This window comes from Chinchilla lanigera, unplaced genomic scaffold (assembly GCF_000276665.1).
Source record: "Chinchilla lanigera isolate Chin_1 unplaced genomic scaffold, ChiLan1.0 scaffold00179, whole genome shotgun sequence".
NCBI lineage: Eukaryota > Metazoa > Chordata > Mammalia > Rodentia > Chinchillidae > Chinchilla > Chinchilla lanigera.
Genome location: NW_004955580.1, coordinates 669,538 through 693,272, shown reverse-complemented (window position 1 = coordinate 693,272; position 23,735 = coordinate 669,538). Strand labels below are relative to the sequence as shown.

The following is a 23,735-nucleotide window of genomic DNA, read 5'->3' as shown; positions in this document are numbered from 1 at the left end:
TGAGACAGGGTCTCGCTATGCAGTTCAGGCTGGCCTTGAACTCACTTTGTAGCCCAGGCTGGTCTCAAACTCACAACAATCCTCCTGCCTCAGCCTCCCGAGTGCTGGGATTACAGGTGTGCGCCACCATACCTGGCCCCTCAACCCTTTTTGATTGACTATTTATTAGGGATTTTCTTTCTTTAAATTTTATTTTGAAGTAGGGTCTTGCTAAGTTGTTCAAGTTGACCTCAAACACTCATTCCTCCTGCCTCAGCCTCCCAGGTACCTGGGATTACAGGCATGCTCGCTGAAGCACAGAAGTATACATGCTGCTAAAGCACACTTGAGTCTTCCCTTTTTTGGCATGGTTTTCACTACTCAAAACCCTTGTCTCAGGTCTCTCTGGGCCACTGCAGTCCCACATAAAATATACATTGCCTACCTCACCTACCTTGAGTCCCCACTGTGCCCCTGGCTATGACTTTGCCAAAAGACCAAGTAACCTCTGGCTGCAACTGCTGAGAATGCCCTTTCGGACAGGGCAGCTCTAGAGCTAGCGTCCTCAGCAGCAGCTCTGCTGACCCTACCCCACCCAGTCCTTCATTCATTGGCTGAGCGGTCATCACGGAGACCCTGGATCACCAAGTGTTTCGTACCTGGCCCTTTCCAGAGAACATCTGAGCTCCAGGGCAGGGGTGTGGGCCTCCTGGCTATGGAGACTGCCATGCCAGAGACCAGCACTGCCCACAAGCAGGATGGCACAGGCAATGCTAGCTGCCCCCGGGGGCCAGGCTGGCAGCAGGATTTGGAGTGGTGTTCCTGTTTCTACAGCCCTTTGGGGATTTGCCAGCCACCTGGTAGCCTTTTCCAACCCCACCTTTTATTGTGATAAAATACACATAAAAGCTGGGCAAGATGGCACACATCTGGAATCCCGGCACTCCAGGAGGCTGAGGCAGGAAGGTCGCAATTTCCAGCCCAGCCTGGGCAACATAGCAAGACCCTGTCTCAAAATAAAAAGGGGATAGGGGGGTTGCTGAGGATGTAGCTCAGTGCAAAGACCCTGGGTTCAGTCCCCAGCCCCACAAAAGAAGAAACAGCCCCCAACAGGCGTGAAGTTTACTGCAGGTAAACAGGGCTGCCTGTTTCCTTGGGGCTAGCCTTAGCTGCAGGCCACACTGTGTCTGGCACAGAGCCCTGGAGACTGTCAGGGTTCCATGGAACCAACCACCTCCCACTCTTGACTTCTTCCTGTGCTTGCCTTTATGAGTGCCAGCCCCAGTGGCCCAGCACCCTTCTGTGTCCCCTACTCTACCTCATAGTTTGATGGGGCCTCTGATGGGGTCATTCCCCTGCCTAGAGACCCCAGAGTTCAAAGTGGGGCTCACTTCATGGGTATGCAGTCTGTGTGGCTGTCCAGGGCCCACATGCTTAATGTTGGAACGAGAGGCCCAGGCTTCTCACTCTACACACCCCAGCTGCCTGGAACTGGCTGGGACCTGGGCGGCCCTGCCCTGGTCTCGCCTACTGTCTTGCTTCTCCTGGGGACTGCTGCCACTCTGGCCTGGGCCTTTGGCCCACCCCTTCCCACTGTCCTCCCTCCCCACAAGTCGGGGTCTAGCTTGCTCTGCCCTCCCTGCACCAAGCATGATGCTGTGGCACTCTGTAGGCCTCAGCCTGACCTTCTGATGTTTTCTTCTTGAGTCACTTGCTGCTTCCTGCCAGGGTGCCTAGAGAGGCGTTTCTGTCTCTAAAGCTGCGCCGCGTAGTGACCTGAGTCTGTCTTGCTGAGCAGTGTTCTCTCTCGGAGCTCTGTGGACGTGTGGCGCAGTCCTCCCCACTGCGGATGCCGCGTCTCTGTGTCAGGTCAGTTCTCGTGTTCTGCATCCTTGACAGCATCCGTGTGCCATGGTTCACTTCTCTACTTGAGGGCCACACGTTCTCCTTCCGTTGGGTTGTCTTTGCCGCTTCCAGCGCTGATAGCCCTGCTACAATTGCCTTACCTTTTGTCTTTTCACCTGCATTTACCATGCTTGTCTGATTGGATTCTCGGCTGTGTGTAGTCCACTTCTGTCCATCTTCCATGCTTTTCTTAGTCTCATGCTGGTGTGTTTTGGTGTGAGGTTGTTTCTCGGGGCAGGGGATTGGTCTTTCCTTCTTACTCTGTGTTGTCATCTCATCTGTGGACCCTCCTGTTAGGCGCACGTTCCTATAAAGTGGGGAGGAATTTCCTTCTCTCCCTTCCAGGTTATTCTTTTCGTGGTGGGAAACTTGGCTTTCCTGGGGTTACCTCCCTCCATGTGTCCTCTTTGTTCTGGGCCCAGTGTTTGCAGAGTCACCACATCACTGCTTTTCCTGCTGGCCAGCTTGGACACACCTCTGTGCAGCTGCTGCTGCCTTCAGGGCTCTCTCTTCCCTTGTCCTGGCACCCTGATCCAGCTCCTCAGCTTGTGTTGACGAGAATCTGCATGCTGGGGGTGCTGCAGCAGGCCAGTGCTCCCTGGGCCTGTGTGAACCTCAGAGCAGTTGTTCCACTGTGGCCGGTTCACTGGCCACGTCCTGGCAGGGCTTTCCATCATTCCTGACCTAAAACGAAACCACGAAGGACCCACCCACTCAGTTGCTTCTCTCCATCTTCCCAGCAGGAATTCTTGGGGTATTGTCAGCTCTCCACCATGGTTTTGGGGAGCAGAGGCAGCAGCAAGAGCTCAGTCTTAACCCACACTGCTTGCAGTGATGCCCCTTGCCTTTGTTTGATGAGTTCTTCCTTGCCTTTGTTTCTCATAGCAGTTAAGAGACTGCCATTGTGTGGGCAACTTCGGGTCCCTTTTGCTGTGTGTGTGTAGTGTGTGGTCACCTACAGTGGGTCCCAGCTTGTCACAGAGGGCCCCGCCCAGGACCCCAATGGTTCCTAGTTGGGCCAATGGATTTATGGGTGCGGTGTTCAACCGGGAAGCTCTTCTCAGCCTCTGGGGCATCCCTGCAGTGCGTGCTCGAGCTTTGGAAGAAGTACAGGAGAAGCGGGTGAGTGTGGTTTCTCAGCCCTGTAGCACCTCTCTTTCTGGCAGCATCCTTAGCTAGATATCCCCCCTCACCCCCGTGTCTTTGATTGGCATGGGAGGACCCAGCTGCAGTACACAAGCAGGGTCAGGTGCTGCCTGTGGCTGATGAGGTATGACCTACATGATGAGAGATAGGGCCCGCACTCCACCTTACCAAGGGAGCTCTCTTCCTTTACTTAAGCTCTCTTCCTTTACTTGAGCTCTCTTTTAAGCTTACTTTCAATTGACACATATAATTATACATATTTATCAGGCACAATGTGGTGTTTCCATACATGCACACTCCTTTCTGCCTTTTTTGTTCTCCAAATATGTTGCCTCTGTGACGAAAATGTATTTTGGCAGTTACTCTCCTCTTCAATAAAAGCAGCCGACACTCTGATCAAAATCTGTAGAATTTATTTACATAAAGCATGCAAAGGTAAGGGAAAAAAACATGAACCAGAACCTGGGGGAAGCAGCAGCTAGAGCACTGATCACTGGGACCGGAAGTCAGGCATGATGTGCACCTGGGCAAGCAGCTGCCCAAGGTGGCTGCATCCGGGAGTCTCCGAGCACTGTGTGCAGGAAGGGAGTGGCCCAGGGGAAATGAGGGAAGACAAGAGTGCTAGAGAGTGGAGCGCTTATCTTAAGACACAGGCTTTCCCAAGGAAGAGAGGGACAGCGGAAACATCCCCTATTAAGTGCTGGGTCTTCTTACTTGGTCACCTTCCTCTGTATTCGCCTCCATGGGGACAGTTGGTGATAAAGCCACCCTGCCTGGGTTCCAGTTGTGGCTCCATGCCTTGTCAGCTTTGCCACCTTGCCTCTCACCCCAGCATATCACGGCATAGCCTGGCATCCCTGAGCAGTCTTCCCTACTTCTGACATTTGTCAGAGTTGCTGCCTTCAAACTCCATCCCCATTAGGAGAAAGAGCAGAAGCAGATGCTTTGTGCAGGTAGAGTCTTGCTGGCACCAACCTGGCACGAGCATGGCACAGGGTGCAATGGAGATGGTACTTGCGGCATACTGGCCAGTGCAAGAGCGAGGGCAGTAGAACAGCCCTGCACTGCTCCCAGCGTTCTTGCCAGGGTGGCTTCTGCCACCACTTTCCTCCTAGCTAGTTCCAGGACAGTTTCATCGTCCCCAAAGGAAACCTACAGGTGAGTCTGGACGTTCCTCAAAAGGTTAAACTGTGGAGTTGCTGTATGATCTGGTAGTTTCACACCTAGGCTTGTAGGCCTTTCTTTCTTTTTTTTTTTGAAACAGGGTCTCGCTATGACAGGGTCTCGCCATGTAGTTCCAGCTGGCCTCAAACTCAGAGTGATCCTCCTGCCTCAGCCTCCCAAGTAGAGGGATTACAAGTATGCAGCACTGCACTTGGCTGGCGTGTAGGCTAAGAGAATTAAAACCATATGTTCTGTGCTAGCTTCAGCAGCATATATACTAAAAACCGTATGTTCACACAAAAGTGTGTTTTCATAACAGTTGGATGCAGAATAGCCAAGGGTGGATGAATGGATTGATAAAGTGTGGACTTCCTGTAATGTAGAGTATTACTAAGGCAGCAAAAGGAGTGACATTCTGATCCATGTGACAGCAGAGATGAACCTTGAAGGCTTCTTTGAGTGGGAGGAGCTAGTCATTGTAGACTGCATAGGCTAGTGATGGCGAACCTTTTTTGTTTTTTGTTTTTTTTTTGGTTTTTTTCCAGTACCAGTAATTGAACTCACGACCTTGCGCTTGCCAGGCAGGCACTGTGCCACTGAGCTAAATCCCCAGCCCCATGGCAAACCTTTTAGAGTTTTCAATAACAGACAACCTGATGCAGCACTACAAGTTCACCACCACTGATATACAGGCTGTGGTTCCACTGGTAGAAATGTTCACAGTAGCTGAGTTTGAAGACAGAGTAGTACCTGCCAAGGGCTGCTGCTTCTCGGGTACAGGGCTTCCTTCAGGAGTTGTGACTGCTCCAGAGCTATATAGTACTCATGGTTGCTAAGTGCCCCTGTTGGTGAGTTTTATGTTATGTATATTCTCCACAGCTAAAAACATGAATGCCCTTAGAATGTTTAGCTTTCAGCCTTCAACCTGATTAAATGCCTAGCCGTTAGACTTCCTGAACTTAATTCCTTTTGGACTGTCAGGTTACCCTGTCCTGGACTTCAGAGTGTGACCTTTGGTGTGGTCCAGCCCAGCATGCATCCTGTAGGTCCCTACTAACCCCTCTCAGAGGACAGCAGAGCTACTTGCTGGTGCTCTGTCCCAGGCAGACAGACGCTTGGACTCTGCTGTGGGCTGGAAGCGATGTCTGCACACACGAAACCTGCCTTTATGATTTAGGGTAATAGGTGAAGTCAACTGCTAATGTAGTGCCGTTTTTAAAAATTCAAGAGAGCCAGGCACAGTGATGCACAACTGTCATCCTCGCACCTGGGAGGCTGACACAGGAGGATTACAAGTTCCAGGCCAACCTGAGTTACATAAAGACCAGGTTGGACTACAGAGTGAGACCCTGTCTCAGAAAACAAAACAAAAAGGAGATAATGTGAAATTTCTTCTCATGACCCTCAGTTGTGTGGACCCCATGAACAGTGTGGCCGTGAGCACAGGCACACAGTAGTCTATTGTGGACCTATTGGCAGTCCTTTTGCATCTGCCTATGAGGGGAGTGGTGGAGCGGTTGTGTCCTACGAAAGTCCATGTGCAACATTTGGAGAAATTGCCAGGCTGTTGTCCATAGAGGGAAGAAGTTTCTTCATTTTCTTGCTCTCATGTGGGTGGACTTGTAGGGGGGGTTCGTTTTACATATATCTAAACATGAGGTTTACTATGTAGCACTGGTTGCCTTTATTTGGGGAGGGGTCTATTTTTGTTTGGCAAGAACTGTCTTATTTAGCTTTTCAAAACATAGTTTCTTTCATCATCTCAAAAGATGGGGTGAAAAATGCAAGTTCAGAGCAGGCAACTGAACCTTAGACTCTATCTTCACAGCATTCTGAGCTGACCCCATCCTCTCCTCTCCTAAGACCCGCGTCCAGTGCTGGGGTTGATTTCACAGATTTGTTTCAGTTTGGTTTGGGTTTTTGTTCTTTGGTTGAGACAGGGTCTTGCAATGTAGTTTGTTTGAGACAGGGTCTTGCAATGTAGTTCAGGCTGGCCTTGAACTTAACCATGAACTCGCAGTGATCCTCCTGCCTCAGCCTCCCAAGTGCTGGGATTACAGGTGAACACCACCATGCCTGGCTTGGTTTTGTTTTGTTTTTGACACCAGGTCTTGTTACGTAGTTCAGGCTGGTCTCGCACTTACGACAATCCTGCCTCAGCCTCCTGAGCGATGGGATGACATGTGTGCGCCCCAACAGCCAGCATGGTTTTGCAGAGTTTTAAAGGGTTGAAGCTGGTTTCTATAAGTGCTGTTGCCTTAATATCAATTCATAGACACCTCTGGATTTGGAGATTTTGTAGCTACTACTGCAAGTGGAAAGAACTAGAAGCCCTGATTCAGTGACACCACAAGATAGAAGCCATTCTGTCCCCTGAGGAAGTAGCTTCCACAGGATGACTGATCAAGGGGTGCTTCTGAGATTGGCCTAGCATATACATTAGTGAAGTCAGCAAAAGTCAGGAGATTACAGGGCTTCTGGATATTTCCCTGGTACCCACATAGAACAAGGCAGTGAAAGAGTAGGATTCTAATTGAGGTGCAACACCTTTTCCATGCCACTTGCTCCTGGCTTTCTGGCTCTTGTATGCATGCTGTAGATGGAACCAGGGCTGGGTGCATGCTAGGCAGGCACCGTACCACTGAACTGCACCCCCAGCCTCCATGTTTTAACCTGAAAATCGTAGAATTTAAGTGGTCCTTCCTCAGCTTCAGTGTCCTGGCTGGTTGAAGCTGCCCTAGTTGCTTGCCTGGGGTCAGATGAGCCCCAGGGACATCTCCTGGGACTGTCTTCAAGGCCTGTTGGAGCAGGACTGCTGTGGGTGAATCATCTCCCATCCAGCCCCTCAGGATATGAGGATTCAGCAGGAAGGATTCCTGCCACTCTTGATTTTTATTTGCCACATTAAATGAAGGATTGGAGCTAATGTTTGCGTTCTAGCAACAGAAGCACTGAATGATGTTTTTTTATTACTCCAGAGTATTACCACATGCTTTGTCGATATTTAAGATTTATGAAGGCCTTTCTGTTCCAATGTGATATGGGCATTCCTGAAAAAATCCAGTGTTCTGCACATCACAGTAAAAATGTGAGCACTTAGAGAAAACTCTGGGGTCGGGGGGCAGGCCACGCCACACCTGTGTGCTTTGGTGACTGGCACTCACACTTGTGGTTTAAGAATGCTGGGGACTCTGCAAGCTCTGTTGGCCTTTGGCCCTGACATCACTGCTATCTCTCATTGCTTCCTCACGCTGCCAAGTTCCTTGCCACCTTGGCTCCTGGACAGGCAGGTTACTCAAAGTCTAGGCAAGGCCTCCTTTTTTCCTAAACATGGGGAAATCCCTTGACAGCTTCTCTGCCGCTCTGCTTTACCATAGAGTGTAGCAATGTGGAAAATCACTGCAAGAAGGCCTTTCCTCGTTTCCAGCTGTTTCTCTTAATGTCTTTGTGTAACAGGAAGGCAGTCTTTTTGTTCAGAGCTTGTCCAAGGCAGGAGGATCAGGAGTTCGAGGCCAATGTGGGCTGTGTGGTGAGTTCAAGGCTGGCCTAGACTACACAGCAAGACTCTGTCTCAGAAAGAGACAGAGAGGGAGGGAGAGGAGCTTGCCTGTCACTGCTTCAGAATTTTATTTTGGGGGCTAGGGATGTGGCTCAGTGGTAGACCATTTACCTAGCATGCTCAAGTCCCTGGGTTCCAGCCGCATAACTGCAGAGAAAATGCTGTCAGCCAGCAGCTCCTAATTATTTTGATGTCATTTCCCCCTTTTGAGCATGTGATATTGGCACCACATAGATCCCCTGATTCATTCACTGTTGGAGTGTTAGTCACAGTCACAATCATTGTGAAGCTTAGCCCCTAAACACTTCCGCCCAGCTCTCCTGAGAACAGAAAATGCTGTCCCGTTGCAGCACGCAGGAAGTGGAGCGGTGTACCAACGTTGACTCTCGTTCCTACTTCCCCGGGTGCCCCAGCAACATCCAGTTCAGGACCTTTGAGTCTCATGACTCTCAGGCCGTCTGCTCCGTACTTCCGTGCCCATTGTGGGTGCACTTCAGGCACCATGGTCATGTCTCCTCTGCTGTGCTGTCTGCATCTTCAGCCCTTTAGTTGTTTCAGCAGGAGACTTTGTGCTACGTTGCCAGAGCTGACTAGTTCTCCTGGTGTAACCACCCCCCATAGTGCTGCCCTTGTGGCACCAAGGCCCTCAATGACCTCTAGTGTGTCTCCTGCCATCCCAAGCCACTGGTATCCACAAGACTGCTGGTAGTTCCCAAACTCATCATTTGTTTATTCGCTTCCTGGAGCCTGCCCGCTTTCAGCTCTCAGCTAGACCCTGCTTGCTAGAAGCATTGGTCAGAGAGATAATAGCCATCAAAAGAAGGTGGCCTGAGCCAGACATAGCGTCACATGCCTATAATCGCACTGTTCTGGGAGGCTGAGACAGGAGGATGGCAAAGTTCAACCGAGTCTGAGCAGCTAGGTGACTTAGTGAGATCCTGTCTCAAGATCAAGTAAAAAGGGGCTGGGGGTTGAGGCTCAGGGTAAAGGCTCTGGGTTCAGTCCCCAGGTGTGGCACACTGTCTGGGCGGTGCGTATTTAGCCCGTGTTTATTATGCACAATTGTCACTGCACTTGGGGCTGCCCTAAGAAGGGAGGCATGGAGAGACGAGCCATCCTAATGAACCTGCAAGTGAAATTGAGGAGAGCTCAGCCCAGAACTGCTGGTGACACAGGGGGCCATCCTTGGTTACTTTTCCTTGAAAGGGCAGCACAGTAGTGATAGGACAAGCATGATGGTAAAGATGGTCCTTGAGCACCCCAGTGTGTTTGCACTGACAGCAAAGCTGCCGTGCTTGGCAGTGCCCACAGACAAGCCCCTTTGTGCAGTCAAACTTCCTTTTTTCCTCTGTGTGTAACACGCACGAGTCGAACGGGTGGTCTTCTGAGGCTGCCTTGAGCTCTGAACCTATGACCTGTGAACTAGACTCAGCTCTCATAAACATGTCACAGTTGTGTGTCTGTAGCTGTGACCCAGTGCTTTGGGAGGCTGAGGCAGGAGATTGGCAAGTCGAAGCCCAGCTTGCTGGGCGTGGTGGCACTCTCCTGTAGTCCCAGCACTTGGGAGGCTGCGACGGGAGGATCACTGCGAGTTTGAGGCCAGCCTGGGCTACATAGTGAGACTCTGTCTCAAAAAAGTCAAGCCTGGTCTGAGTGACTTAGTGAGACCCTCTCTGAACATTTTTTAACAATAGAGTTGGGGTTGGAGTTCAGTGTGAAAGCCCTGTGTTCAATCCCTGGTGTCACAAAACGAAAATAACAAGACTCTGTGTGTATACGCTCATATATGCTCTGATGAGAGTAAGGCTGGAAAGAGGCATTTGGCTTCCTTGCAAAAGCATGTGTGTCAGTAAGCCCCTAGCTTCCGGGGAGTTGGGCTGCGCTGTCACTGGTGCCCAGCCCGCATCCCCCAGATCCTCTGTGGGCCACGGGGCTGAGGCTTGGAAGTGTGGACAGCTCCAGCCCTGGGGACAAAGCGGAGCAAAGGCACGGGGATGTTGTAGAAAAGCAGCCCCAGAAAGGGCAGTGGTGGGGGTCCAGACTAGACAGGCACCTACCAAGGGGAGACTCATTTGGATCACCTGTTTGGTAATGGCTCTGTGAACTTCTGTTGCAGTCCTTTCTTCCTATCCGGCGTCAGTGTAGTGCACTGGCATTTTGTGACTTTAAGTTGTAAATTTATTTCTGGTGATATAAAAATTTGCATGATTCACAAGTCACAATTACTCTGATGGAGTTCAGCAAGGTTTCTTTCCCATGTTCCCTCTAGCCCCAGGCCACCTGATGGTGACATGGTTTCTGGCTTATCCTTCCTTTTCCTGCTGTCCTACACAGATTGGTTCGCTCATGCTCAGCTCTGCGCCTCACTATAGAGCTTGAATGCACTCCCCAACAGCGCGACCTCCTCCAGCGCCAAGTCCCCTAGCCTGTCTGAGGTGACAGGGATGGCAGGGGGTCTTCAGTCTTCGGCACAGATGCTGGCACACATGGGGGGCGTTTCTGGAGAGGCCTCCTGGGGTGGAGGCGTGGGAGGCCTCATTGGGTTGTGGGCTCTGTATCTAATGCTGTGCTGGTGAGGATGTTGGGAGTACAGTGAGAGTTACAGAGACGCCGCCAGCCTTCCTGCTAGGTCCACACTGGGCAGGGCCAGGGCTCACCTTCTCTGCCCCATGCCTGTCCCGTGCACAGCTTGCGAGTTCTGTATGTAGGGGGCCTGGGGGACCCCAGCAGCCCTGATCTGGGCCTGCACTGCTGGAGGAAGACACAGGTGAAGAAGGGACTCTGGCACGAGCCAGAGTGGAGCGAGGCCATTCCCTTGCTGACACCGTGTCACTCTGTGGGACTCACTGCTGTCCCCCCCACACACCTGACTGTTCTGGACTGTTTGGTCCTTGCAGCTTCGTTGACCTGGAGCCATTCAGCCTTTAGTGACCTTGCCACTTCCCTTAGGGTCTGGTTCACACCACAGTGCCTTCATTGCTGTCTCCACAGTGTGACAGGAACGTTGCCCAGGTGGACTCACTACAGGGCAGGAATTGGCACCAACAAGGGCTGTACGGGGTTAGGTTGGGGCCGTGGGACAGGAGTGGTCATGCTCTTCCCCAGAACAAACTGCGGGGCAGGTAGGCAGCCACTGCTGCTTTCCAGATGTCCCTTGGCACAGCCTGTGGTTCAGAGATGCTGGCGCAACACTGCCGGGCTCTGCAGTCCTGGGGATCTCACTGTGGCTCTCTTGGGGAATCATTCGACATCACAGTACACGAGGAGGGTGCCCTGCCAGCCTGACCTGATGGCATATAGGAAACATGCTGCTGCTGCCTATGGGAAGGCTGCCCAGGCCTTCTGCCCCAAGATGAGCAAAGCGGCTGCTTTAGGTGCCCCTTGCCCTGGCAGGGCGGGCACACTGCTCCACCCAGATCACATCCCATGCCGGGGCCTTCTCAAGCTCAGTACCAAGGCCGACACTGTCCCCTGTGGGGGATGGTTTCCAGTAGAGGTCTGCGTGGCCTGGGCCCCCTTCTGTTCTCATGCTGAAACCGTGGCCAGCAGCTGCTGGTGCTGAGTTCACCGGGGCTGAGATAGTAAGGATAGTTCTGGGAAGGGTTTACTGTTGCTGAGGTGAGGAAACTGAGGTTACTCAGCTCGGACCATATTGGGAAAGTGCCAGGGCCAAGAGTTGGACTCAGGTGCTCAGGACACTGTGCCCCCCACCAGGCTGTGTGTTGTTGAGCACAAACCTGATGGGTTTGTAAACACACTTGAGAGAATCAGGCTGGCTCCAGGAAGCTGGCCTTGGTCGGGGAGACCGCCCCCTCTCTACCCGTGGCCCAGGCTGGGCCTCTGCTGGCTTGAGGGCCAGGAGCCTGCAGGCGGTCCTTGCTCTTTCCATGCTGGGTCCCTGAAGAAGTCAGTGTCACGGGGAAGCCAGCAGGATCTGAGTATGCATTGCTCTGGGGCCTTGCCTGTGGTTGTAGGGACCCTCAGCCTGCCCTCGCTGGATTTTCTGCAGCAATGTGAATGTGCTGTCCGTGATAGTTATACTTATGTATTTGTTTAACACTTCAGGGAAGAGAAGTCAGAAGACCAGGACCTCCAGAGCCTCAAGGACAAACCCCTGAAGTTTAAAAAAGTGAAGAAAGATAAGAAGGAAGACAAGGAGGCCAAGCATGAGCCCCTGCAGCCATCAGCGCACCACTCTGCAGAACCAGCAGAGGCAGGCAAGGCGGAGACTTCAGAGGGCTCAGGCTCCGCCCCGGCTGTGCCGGAAGCCTCCGCCTCCCCCAAGCAGCGGCGCTCCATCATTCGGGACCGGGGGCCCATGTATGATGACCCCACCCTGCCTGAGGGCTGGACTCGGAAACTTAAGCAGAGGAAGTCTGGCCGCTCTGCTGGGAAGTACGATGTCTACTTGATCAAGTAAGTGAGTAGGTGCTGTCCCTACCAGCCAGAGTGGGGGCAGAGGGAGAGGACACACTGAACCCAGGTCCCTTGGAATTGACCGGGAATCGCTTCTCGGCCTTTTTGCTAAGATCAAGTGGAATTGACCGGGAAATGTACATATGCCACTCTGGTGGGGTGGGGCTGAACGTTGGGCCAGGTGTGTTCACAAAGACTATGTGCTGAGGCCCTGCCTGCTGGGAGGTGCTCGTCTAGAGATGGAAGGGCAGGGAAGCCACTCTTGGTTACTTTGCTCGAGAACCAGCCCTGGGAAAGGGCCTCCAGGAGGAGAGCTGGACAGTCCCCACATCTGACCTGCCGACTATCCTTCTTGCACGCACCCAGTGCTAGAATGGCAGTTCTGCCCACTAAGTGAGCCCAGAAAGGCTGGCAGTTTCCCGGAGCCTCATTTCATGCCACATCTCTGAAGGGGAGCAGACTCCCAGCGAGGCCCAGGACTAGGGCTGAGCTCAGACACATAGTGTTCGGATGAGGGTGGTGCCAGGCCTGGCCAGCGGCCAGGCCAGGGAGCCCCACCTCGGCTGTGAGCTGTAGATAGGCCCAGGGCACCCAGAGTGGCCAAGCCACTGGCGAGCCCTCTGGGGTTCAGGGCCTGGTTGGTGAATGGAGATTACAGGTGCCCTGTGCCCTGGCAACATGATTCCAGTTCATGTGGCAGAGCATCACATCTGAGCTGGTTGTGCCCGTCCAGTTCTAGCCCCCTTGACTTCTCTTGGGTGTGACTCTTGTTCAGAGAGCTCATAGGTCCCATCCACTCCACCCGTCTCCGACCTTGCCAGGAATGCTTCTGACTGTTCTTTGTATTTCTCCGTTTGTCCCTGCAGTCCCCAGGGAAAAGCCTTCCGCTCTAAAGTGGAGTTGATTGCATACTTCGAAAAGGTAGGCGATACCTCCCTGGACCCTAACGATTTTGACTTCACGGTAACTGGGAGAGGGAGCCCCTCCCGGAGAGAGCAGAGACCACCTAAGAAGCCCAAATCTCCCAAAGCTCCAGGAACTGGCAGAGGTCGGGGACGCCCCAAGGGGAGTGGCTCAGCGAGACCCAAGGCGGCAGCATCCGAAGGTGTTCAGGTGAAAAGGGTCTTGGAGAAGAGCCCTGGGAAGCTGTTGGTCAAGATGCCCTTCCAGGCGGCACCCGGGGGCAAGGCTGAGGGGGGTGGGGCCACCACATCGGCCCAGGTCATGGTGATCAAGCGCCCTGGCCGCAAGCGGAAAGCCGAAGCTGACCCCCAGGCCATCCCCAAGAAGCGGGGCCGGAAGCCCGGGAGCGTGGTGGCCACTGCCGTTGCTGAGGCCAAGAAGAAGGCTGTGAAGGAGTCTTCCATCCGCTCCGTGCAGGAGACCGTGCTCCCCATCAAGAAGCGCAAGACCCGGGAGACGGTCAGCATTGAGGTGAAGGAGGTGGTGAAGCCGCTGCTCGTATCCACCCTCGGTGAGAAGAGCGGCAAGGGACTGAAGACCTGCAAGAGCCCTGGGCGGAAAAGCAAGGAGAGCAGTCCCAAGGGGCGCAGCAGCAGCGCCTCATCACCCCCCAAGAAGGAGCACCACCACCACCACCACCACGCAGAGTCCCCGAAGGTGCCGCTGCCACCCCCACCCCCGCCCCTGCCCGAGCCCGAGAGCTCCGAGGACCCCGCCAGCCCCCCCGAGCCCCAGGACTTGAGCGGCAGTATCTGCAAGGAGGAGAAGATGCCCCGAGGAGGCTTGCTGGAGAGTGACGGCTGCCCCAAGGAGCCAGCTAAGACTCAGCCTGCGGTCACCAGCGCCACCCTGGCTCCGGCCCCGGCCCCGGCCCCAGTCCCGGCCCCAGCCCCGGCCCCGGCCCCGGCCGCAGAAAAGTACAAACACCGAGGGGAGGGAGAGCGCAAAGACATTGTTTCATCCTCCATGCCGAGGCCAAACAGAGAGGAGCCTGTGGACAGCCGGACGCCCGTGACCGAGAGAGTTAGCTGACTTTACTCAGCGCGGATTGCAAAGCAAACCAACAAGAATAAAGGCAGCTGTTGTCTCTTCTCCTTATGGGTAGGGCTCTGACAAAGCTTCCCGATTAACTGAAATAAAAAATATTTTTTTTTCTTTCAGTAAACTTAGAGTTTCGTGGCTTCAGGGTGGGAGTAGTTGGAGCATTGGGGATGTTTTTCTTACCGACAAGCACAGTCAGGTTGAAGACCTAACCAGGGCCAGAAGTAGCTTTGCACTTTTCTAAACTAGGCTCCTTCAACAAGGCTTGCTGCAGATACTACTGACCAGACAAGCTGTTGACCAGGCACCTCCCCTCCCACCCTACCTTCCCCCACCCAGTCGCAGTCGTTAGGGATGTTAGGGATGGACAGCAGTTGAGAGGACACTTGTTTGGTGCCATCAGTGCCCTGCCCGTGACGCCCCAGCTCCCCCATCTTCCCCACCCCCAACCACAGTGGGACAGGGAGGCTGAGCAGAGAGGCTGTTGGATTCTTTAGGGAAGACGACGGGGATGGCCAGTGGCTATGGCCCGCCCCATCCCACACGTGGCGGCACAAGCCTGGCCCCACACCAGCCCCAATCCAAAACTGATGAGGACATTTTGCAGGACAGGCAAGTGGCACCTGTCTGCTCCAGCTCCGGCCCGGCTCAGAGGAAGCCCTGAACTGCAAGTGCAGAGTGGCCTAAGCCACAGGAGAGGACGGCCCACGGTGAGGTGGGGCTACCCGTTCTCGGTGGGTGGCCTTAGAGAGGGGCCATAGGGGTGGCAGAACAAGCCTGGGCAGCTGGCCACATCGCCAGCCCAGCGCTGCGTGGCGAGATTCCTAGTCGCTCAGAGTAGCCTGACTGGTAGTGAGGGACCTGGGGACTGGCTGAAGGGCACAGGGAGGAAAGTCTCGAAGTTCTTCCAGTTACTTTCCAGTTCTCCTGTAGGGACAGCATAGAATTATTTGCACTATTGAGTCTTCATGTTCCCACTTCAAAACAAACATGCTTCGAAAGCAACCTGGCTTGACCTGGGGACACTCTGTCCCTCGAGCCACCAGATGCAATGGTGTTCCGAACTACCTGGATCTGTATATACCTGCGCTTGTTTTAAAGTGGGCTCAGCACATAGGGTTCCCACGAAGCTCCGAAACTCTAAGTGTTTGCTGCAATTTTATAAGGACTTCCTGATTGGTTTCTCCTCTGCCCTTCCATCTCTGCCTTCCTCCAGTTCTCCCATCGTCCGTCCTCCTGCCTCCTAGCTCATCCTCTCTCCAGGCGACCACAGTGCCCACCCACACGCCGAGCCCACTCCTGTCAGCTCCAGCACCTAGAGCCCACCCGGCCCTTTGGCCCCACTGCCAGCCCTGGCCCCTATCTGCGCCCTGTGCGCCCAATCCACCGTGGCCTCGGAGGAGCGGAGGGCAGCGCGTTTTGCTCCCCAGATAGCACCCTCTTCCCTGCTGAGATAATGGCAAAGGGCTTTGCACCTGCCCTGTAGGCCTTTCCTTCCCCAGGCTTGACAGAAGCAGGCCAGGGATGCTGGCCACATCCAGCGTCCAAGGGCCAGCCTGCCAGAGTCACTGATGAGCCTGGCAGGGCTAGCGGTGTGTGGCAGGACAACAGGCGACAAGAACCGACCTGGGCTAGGACTGGCCGCCAGGCGCCAGCCCCCCCCCCCCTCACCTTTTCCCCACTGAGTCCTTTCCCATGGAGTCGTTGGCTTTGCTCGCTGGAGGCGGGTGGGGTCAGGCCACCACCTCCTCTAGTCTCTCCTGTGAGTGTGGGGTGGGGTTAGAGGTTTGGTCAATTTCTGTTAGGGATCCCAAAGTTCTTGCCTCTGTTCAGGAAGTCCTTATCTAGCTGCATATCTTCATCATATTGGTATATCCTTTTCTGTGTTTACAGAGATGTCTCTTATATCTAAATCTGTCCAACTGAGAAGTACCTTATCAAAGTAGCAAATGAGACAGCAGTCTTACGCTTCCAGAAACACCCACAGGCACGCCCTGCGTGAGCTGCTGCCATGAACTGTCAAGTGCGTGTTGTCTCGTGTATTTCAGTTCTTGTCCCCTGGCTTCCTTACTGCGGTATAATCATGAAGGATGAAACATCATAGAAACTGTCTAGCACTACCTTGCCAGTCTTAGTGATCAGAACTCTAGTGGACAGTTCCAATCAATAGCTTCAGATAACCCGTGTCTGTCTCCCTGACGGTTGGGGGGCGGGATCGAGGGAGTCCGCCTGTTCTGTTCTGTAGTCGTAGTCGGACTTTAGCCTCTCCGTGCCCCTCTCCCTGTGCTGACAGCCTGTCCTGCTCCTGCCAGCCGACTCCCATCCACCAGCCTGGCTCCTTCACCCACTCTGCGCTCATCCTCCGCCTTCCTTCTGCCTCCTTCCCAGGAAGGGAGCAGGGTCAGAGGAGGGAAGGAGGACTTCAAAACTCCTCTTCCTCCACGGACAAAAGGCCCCTGGCCCCACGGTGGCCTCGCACTCCCGACACCCCCAAAGGACACCTACCCACGCAGGCGTGGCACCTGGCCAGGTTGTCGACGAGAAGATGGCTGTGGCAGTCAGTGGGATTGGCTTACTCCGTTCTTCTAGTCCTGGGAGGAGTGTGGGCCGCACGACCCGGGCCTGGGCCACTGGGCGTTTTGGGTGTTGTTTTCTTTCAGTTGGTCCCTACTTATGGTCCTCTGCTCCCAGGTTCTCTCCCTTAGAGTTGGTTCTAAGACTGCAGGCAGTGCCTGCAGCTCCTTAGGGCTTCCTCTGTGACCCTCTACCCCATCGCCTCCTACCCCTACATAAAGGAGGGCATCATGAGTTGGTCGCCTTTCAGCAGGCAGCTTTGGCAGTCTGTGGCCCTCGAGGAAGGGCCCTGCCGCTCCCAGGCCCCCTCCTTGGGGTTGGGTTGAGAGGAGGTCGGAGGGAAAGCCTTAAGCCACGGGATTCTCACCAGCTGTGTCCGGCCCAGTGTTGGGGTGTGACCTCGATTCTGTCTGTATTTAAGCACTATGAAGACTGGGGCCACCTTTTAGTGACTGAAGAATATAAGAAGTGACTCAGCTTTCAGATACCCTGGGGTGATGTCATTCAGGAAACACCCACAGTTCCTCCACCCTGTTAGTCGCTAGTTACTACCTCCTCCCCGCCCCCACAGAACCTGCCTGTCCTCCCTGTATGCCCCCAGGCCTGGCCCAGCCTTGCACATTGGTGGCTTGGTCACAGCCAGTGAGAAGCCGGCCTTGACAGTGTAGTGAACTGGGTTGGCCACAGCCTAGCACAGGTCCTCTATGTGGCACTGTATTCCCGCATCAGAAGGCACAAGGGATACCCAGACATGCTACCCTGTCCCAGTCCGTCAGTGCCAAACTGGCCAAGGAGCCCGACCTCTCAGCTTGGGACAGTGAAAGCTGCCACCTCTTTGTGGGTGCAAACAAGTATGCCAGAGGCTGCCAACATTGGAAGTGAGACCTGGAGCAGCCCTAGCTAGTCATTACTGTGACGGTGATCATGAGAGAGCGCGCATACGACCAGAAACAAGCTGCCACATTTGGTGGGAAGTTTTCTTAGCTGACAGGACCTCTGAATTTTAAGTAACTTTGACTGAATGGCTCCAGCCCAGGGGAGAGCCAGAGCATGGACTGACTGCGCGGGGTAGGGCCGTGCCGATGTCTCTCAGCTCGCGCGGAGCCCCACAGCCAGAGTGCCGTGTCCCGCTTCCCCGAGTGCTGGGGGGGGGGGCCTGGGGAAGACCTGTGGCCAGTCCGCAGCATGGGTCCTTGTCTAACTGCATTTCTTGGCTCCGGTTCACACTCACAGTTCCAGGACCAGTGGCCCAGGCCTGCGCCAATCCTCACTTTGCAAGGCCTAGCTGGGGAAAGGGGCCACAGGGCGGGTGGACACGTCCTCCACTCTCCGCCTGTGAACAGCTCTGTTCCGAAAGGATTTGTTGATTCTCTCCATTTTGATGTCTTTCTCTTTTAGATACTGTATCAATCTTTAGAAAAAGGCTTAGGTCTAATTGTTATAAATCGCTAGGATACTGCCTCCTCCAGGGTCTAAAATTACATATTAAAGGGGGAAAATTGAACATTGAAACCAGTTCTCAATAATTGAGAAGGAAAACGTAGAAAATATTTGGGGGAAAATTACATTTTGATGTTTTCTGAATAAGAGCAAGCTTTCTGCAAAAATGCCAATCCAAAAATACTAGTCAGCCTGAGATGTCTGGTGAATGTGACAGACACAGGAAACTGCAGTCGGAAGCCTCCTGCACCTAAGGCACCTGAGGAACTAGGGGCCTCTTGTCATTGTCACTCCTGGGGTCGCTGTCACCAGGGACACAGCTTCTGACCCTCTCCCTTGGAGGGGGTGGGGGTTAGCGGCGTGAGGCCAGCGTGGAATGTGGGAAGTGGTGTGTGCACCAGTGGTCTCCGAGGCCAGCATCCCTTGCCCCCGACCCCTCTCACCTTGGCACACTCTGCCCCACCCTTGCAGAAGCCAAGAAAGCAGAGCTGTGCCCAGGGAGCTAGGCAGGGCCCCAGGGACAGTGGGGAGGGAGGGAGGACAGGCCCCAGCCCAGCCAGTCTCTGCATGAGAACAGACCTGCATCTGAATTCAAGAGCAGTGGGCAGCTTCCGCAGGCCTCTACCCGCTTCTGCCTGTCTTGCCTTTGTTGGGTCCTGTTGAGCAGTGAGAGGAGACGCTCCGCAGAGGTCACGGCTCGGCTCCTGCAGCCAGTACCCCTCTCCCAGCGGTGTTTGTGTCAAGTGGCAAAGCTGTCCTTCCTGGTGACCCTGATCCTACCCAGTAACTTAGAGATTAAGCATAGGCCTACTTCGTCTCCTGTGTCCTGGGCTTTTGTTTTGGTTTTGAGTTTTACTTTTAGTTTTCCTGTCCCTTTTATTTTATGCACCGACTAGACACACAAAGCAGTTGAATTTATATATATATAGATATATATGTATATTGCACAATTATAAACTCATTTTGCTTGTGGCTCCACACAAAAAAGACCTGTTAAAATTATACCTGTTGCTTAATTACAATATTTCTGATAACCATAGCATAGGACAAGGGAAAATAAAAAAAGAAAAAAGAAAAAAAAAAAAACGACATCTGTCTGCTGGTCACTTCTTTGGTCCAAGCAGATCTGTGGTCTTTCCTCCTCCTCTCAAGGCTTCCCTGTGCTGAGCAGAGGTGGGGACAGACAGCTCCCCACAGGAGCGCCAAGGTCCCCTCGGATCCCTGACCCCACTGAGTGACCTGAGCCTGGGGGCTGGAGGGGAGAGGGGAGGGCATACCAGGTAGAATGCCAGGGGCCCCAGATCTACATGCAGCAGTCTGGGGGTCCTCTCCAGGAAGTAGCAGAGACTCCAGCAACGTCCTATTCTCCTCGCCCATGAATAATTGCATTTGCTTTTGTAATCCTTAATGAGCAATATCTGCTAGAGAGGTTAGCTGTAACAGTTCTTTTTGATCACTCTTTAAGTAATTAAAAACACCAAAAAAAAAAAACCACAATCCAGAAACGTTCTTCCAAAGCAGAGAGCATTATAATCACCAGGGCCAAAATCTTCCCCCTCTGCATCGTGCTTCTTCTGAGGCCAGAATCCAACAGTGGGTCGCAGGCCCCAGAAGATGCGGGCTGGGGCAGCCGCAGGCGGTGCCAGGGCTCTGGCCGGGATGCTCCCCATGCTCAGTATTAGCGGCCACCTGGGAGGGCGGAGGAAGCAGAGGCGGCACCGCTGATGTCCGATGTCCAGCCACCGACAGGTGGGTGTCCGCGCGTGTCCACGTGCGTGCTGTGCTTCCTGATGCGTTGGTGTCCCTGGTGACCTATAGCCCCACCCAGACGGAGCAGGGCCACCCAGCTCAGTGCTCTACCACGGCCTCTTTTCCATTTGATTTCTCACTGCTTCAATCAGTGACAGCCGCTCCAGAGTCAGTAGTTGGATATATGACCAAATATCACCAGGACTGTTATTAACCGTGCCGAGTCCTCCCTCGAGGGCTCCATGTACCTGGACACTGTAACGTGTGCCGTGTTCCCCCGCCCCTGCCTTCCCACCCCTCCTTGTCTCTCTGGGGTTTCTGTTTGGGTTTGGTTTGGTTTTTATTTCTCCTTTTGTGTTCCAAACATGAGGTTTTCTCTACTGGTCCTCTTAACTGTGGTGTGGAGGCTTCTATCTGTGTAATTTTTGGTGGGTGAAAGGGACTTTGCTAAGTAAATCTCTTCTGTGTTTGAACTGAAGTCTGTATTGTAACCATGTTTAAAGTAATTGTTCCAGAGACAAATGCTTCAGATACCTTTTCTTTCCAAACAGAGCATTCGGAGGGAGGGGGACGGTGACTGAGACATGAGGGGTGACCCAAAGCGATGACCCCTGCCAGATGGCCCTGAGACTGCCCGGGAGGTGCGCTCAAGCCAGCACACTAGGGAGGCTGGTGGGTCGCTGTTCGCGGAGGCCAAGCATTAGCAGCTCGTGTCCCACACAGTGGGTTCTTTCCATGCCCCCTTGCCTCACTCTGTGAAGGGGCATCGTTACCTTGAGTAAAGACAAGGTTGATGTCCCTTCCAGGAGAGCCGGAAGGGAGGGGTTGGGGAGGATGAGCCAAGGGAGGAAGGGGTCAGAGGTGGGGCAGGCAGAGGATGGGTTGGCCATACCCTGGCTGGCACAGCTCCTCCTGGACACAGGCATTTGGAGGGTATCTGAGGGAGGCATTTCTGTCATACCACATCCTGTCACTAACATGCCCTCGCTACTCCCCACCATGCCGGGGCAACACAATGCCAGTCATTCAGTCCTCAGCGAGATCTGGACCTGAGCTAACGAACCCATTCCCTCCCTGAGGCAAGCAGAGCCATCTTGATTGATGCTGGTACCCTTGGTAGACGTTGTTCTGGACTCACCTTCAGGCAAGGACAGTGGGGCCGGAGTGACCTTTGCACGTTGAGTTCAGCAGCTGGGAGAACCAGGCAGGGTGTCCCCCTCCGAGTCCAAGTCCCATTCCCCCGTGCCATCCTGGAGGCCAAGATCTGCAGGACAGTGCTGCCACCTGACACCAGAGGGGTCCACAGGGCTCGGGGACAGGCCTGGGGCAGACTTAGCTGGAGGGGTCTCTAAAAGCCCTCTGTCGCACTCACTTTCAGTTTTTGTGTTTTGGGACAATTACTTTAGAAAATAAGTAGGTTGTTTTAAAAACAAAAATATTGATTGCTTTTTTGTAGTGTTCAAAAAAGGTTCTTTGTGTATAGCCAAATGACTGAAAGCACTGATATATTTAAAAACAAAAGGCAATTTATTAAGGAAATTTGTACCATTTCAGTAAACCTGTCTGAATGTACCTGTATACGTTTCAAAAACACCCCCCCCCACTGAATCCCTGTAACCTATTTATTATATAAAGAGTTTGCCTTATAAATTTACATAAAAATGTCCGTTTGTGTCTTTTGTTGTAAAATCAAGTGGTTTTTTCATAAGGTTCTTTTACTATTTGAAAAGATGGGCAGCACGCAGTTTTATTTTATTTTTGTAAGTTTTTTAATACATGTGAAGCAAAGAATACTCAGCATGCCTTTCTAAGTGACGCGTTTGCACCTTTTGTTGGGAAGTACTGTATCCTGTGCTGTTAGCATTCTCGATAAACCTCTCTGTGAAAGTGACTCAAGGTCTGGGCTTTCATTGTAAGTCAGCAGTCCCCTCCAGCCCGGGACAGACAGGACAGCACCACACGGGCAGCCTGCCCACAGGACTGCCTCGGGAGGTGGGGGTGTCCCTCTCCTGACTTACTGCAGGTCCCCATGGCTGGCCACCTGGCAAAGGCATGCCAAGGGGCTGCCTAGAGGGGCCGTGCTGCTGCTGGCTTCTCCTAAGGGCGCGCGCTTTCTGGGGCCACACCTGTCCTTGGGCTGGTGCCAGGCAATAGGACAGGGCACGGGCATGGGGACCTGGGCCTTGGTCCGGCTTCACAGGCAGCTTTGGCCCACATACTAGAAAGGCCCCCAGCCTTGAGTGTTAAGGGAAAGAGCTGATGACTAAGCAGTCCCCAATGAGCATCTGCAGTGTACCAGGCCTGTCCCCAGAGTACCAGGAGGACCACATCCTTGCCCCATAAGGCTCTTGTGCACAGGTGTGACCATGAGGCAGCACATACGGTGGTGAGGGCCATCCTGTGAGAAGCCTCCGGAGCTCATGGTGTGGCCTGCCTCCTGACAGTGGCCACTGTGGCTGTGGCCTTGGGATGCCTCTCCCAGGTCTTGGGCAGACCTTGTTCCAGAAGAAGCCTGAAGTTCCCGAGGGAGAGGGCTGGCTGGTGGTGGGAAGGGAAGCCCTTTGCAGAGAGGGACCACAGGGCCAGAAGGACCGTCAGGAGGCACGGAGGCAGCAACTGGAGAGGCAGCTTCTGCCACCACAGCTTCAGTGGCACACGGGGACAGGGGCTGGGACAGCTAGCTATGCACGTCCCGGGACATCCTAGAACAGTGATGGTGAAGCTTTTAGAGCTTTCAATGATAACAAACAGCCCGCTGCAGCATGCATACCATCAGTTCACCAGCACTGTCCTAGGGGTTCAGATGGTCTAAGGCTTGAGGTGGCCAGGCAGCCCTACAGGCCACACTAAAAGGCCTTGGAAACGTTGGGAGCAAATTGCTCAGGAGAAAGCCCCAGCTGTACAGTGGCCCAAACTGCTCAGGAGGCTGAGGCAGGAGGATCCAGGTTGGAGGGCAACCCTGGCAGTGAAGTAACACCCTGTCTCAAAATGAAAAAAGAGGACTGGGGGTGTAGCTCAGTGGTACAGTGCTTCCTGGCATGTGTGATGGCCCTGGGTTCAATCCCCAGTACCAGAGGGAAAGAAGGTAATGGTTGATAGCAAGGGTGGTGGGCCCATGGGAAAGGAGGGGTCTTTGGCGAGTTGAGTGAGGCCACAGGAAAGCAGTGACTGCCAAGATGTGGCTCAGAGGCAAGTGGAGGAGCACATTCGGGGATGGCAGAGAGCCCAGTGACCACGACTGCTTCCAAAAGAGGCGAGGAGCAGGTGCTTCACTTCCCTGTCCCCGCAGAGGGAAGTGCAGACAGAGGCTGCCCGGGGGACACAGGAGGAGCGGCAGCGGGAGCTGAAGGGCGCGCACAGAGACTGGGGAAGAGGCACAATGGGTTGGTGGGCCCCGAAGAGGGCGCCCCAAAAAAGGCAAAGTGGTAGGTGTTGCTGCCCGCAGGCGTGGGGCTCACAAACTTCCAGGCCTTTCTCTACAGCCAGCCTCACACCAGCAGGCTAGGCTGCCAGGGGCCTTTCTGTGACCCACATATCACCCGCCCTGCCTACAATTCGGCTGACTCCCCAGGGCAGCCAGATAAAACGGGAACTTCACAGCGGGGCGCCCAGCCCCTTTCTGGCGTTGCAGAGAGGGCTGCTTTTCTGCAACGCCCCATGCCTTTGCTCCGCTTTGCTCCCAGGGCTGGGGTCGTCCACACTTCCCAGCCCCGGACCCGCGGCCCGCCCCTCCAGCAGCCCCGGCGCCACTCGCCCCAGCGGGCGACGCTTCCTCGTCCCTGCCCCGGGGCGCCCCCGT

The 23,735-nt window shown here is 54.0% G+C and overlaps 1 protein-coding gene across 1 annotated transcript in view; it reads left to right on the top strand.

Annotated features, from left to right (window-relative positions):
* Mecp2 (methyl CpG binding protein 2) overlaps positions 1-19,259 on the top strand; it is a 63,573-nt gene extending 44,314 nt beyond the window's left edge. Inside the window, exons 2-3 of the mRNA XM_013509691.1 lie at positions 11,819-12,169; positions 13,036-19,259. Of these exons, the coding sequence (XP_013365145.1) occupies positions 11,819-12,169; positions 13,036-14,164 (1,480 nt within the window). The 3' untranslated portion in view covers positions 14,165-19,259. The remainder of the gene's footprint in view (positions 1-11,818; positions 12,170-13,035) is intronic.
* The last annotated feature ends 4,476 nt before the right edge of the window (positions 19,260-23,735 follow it).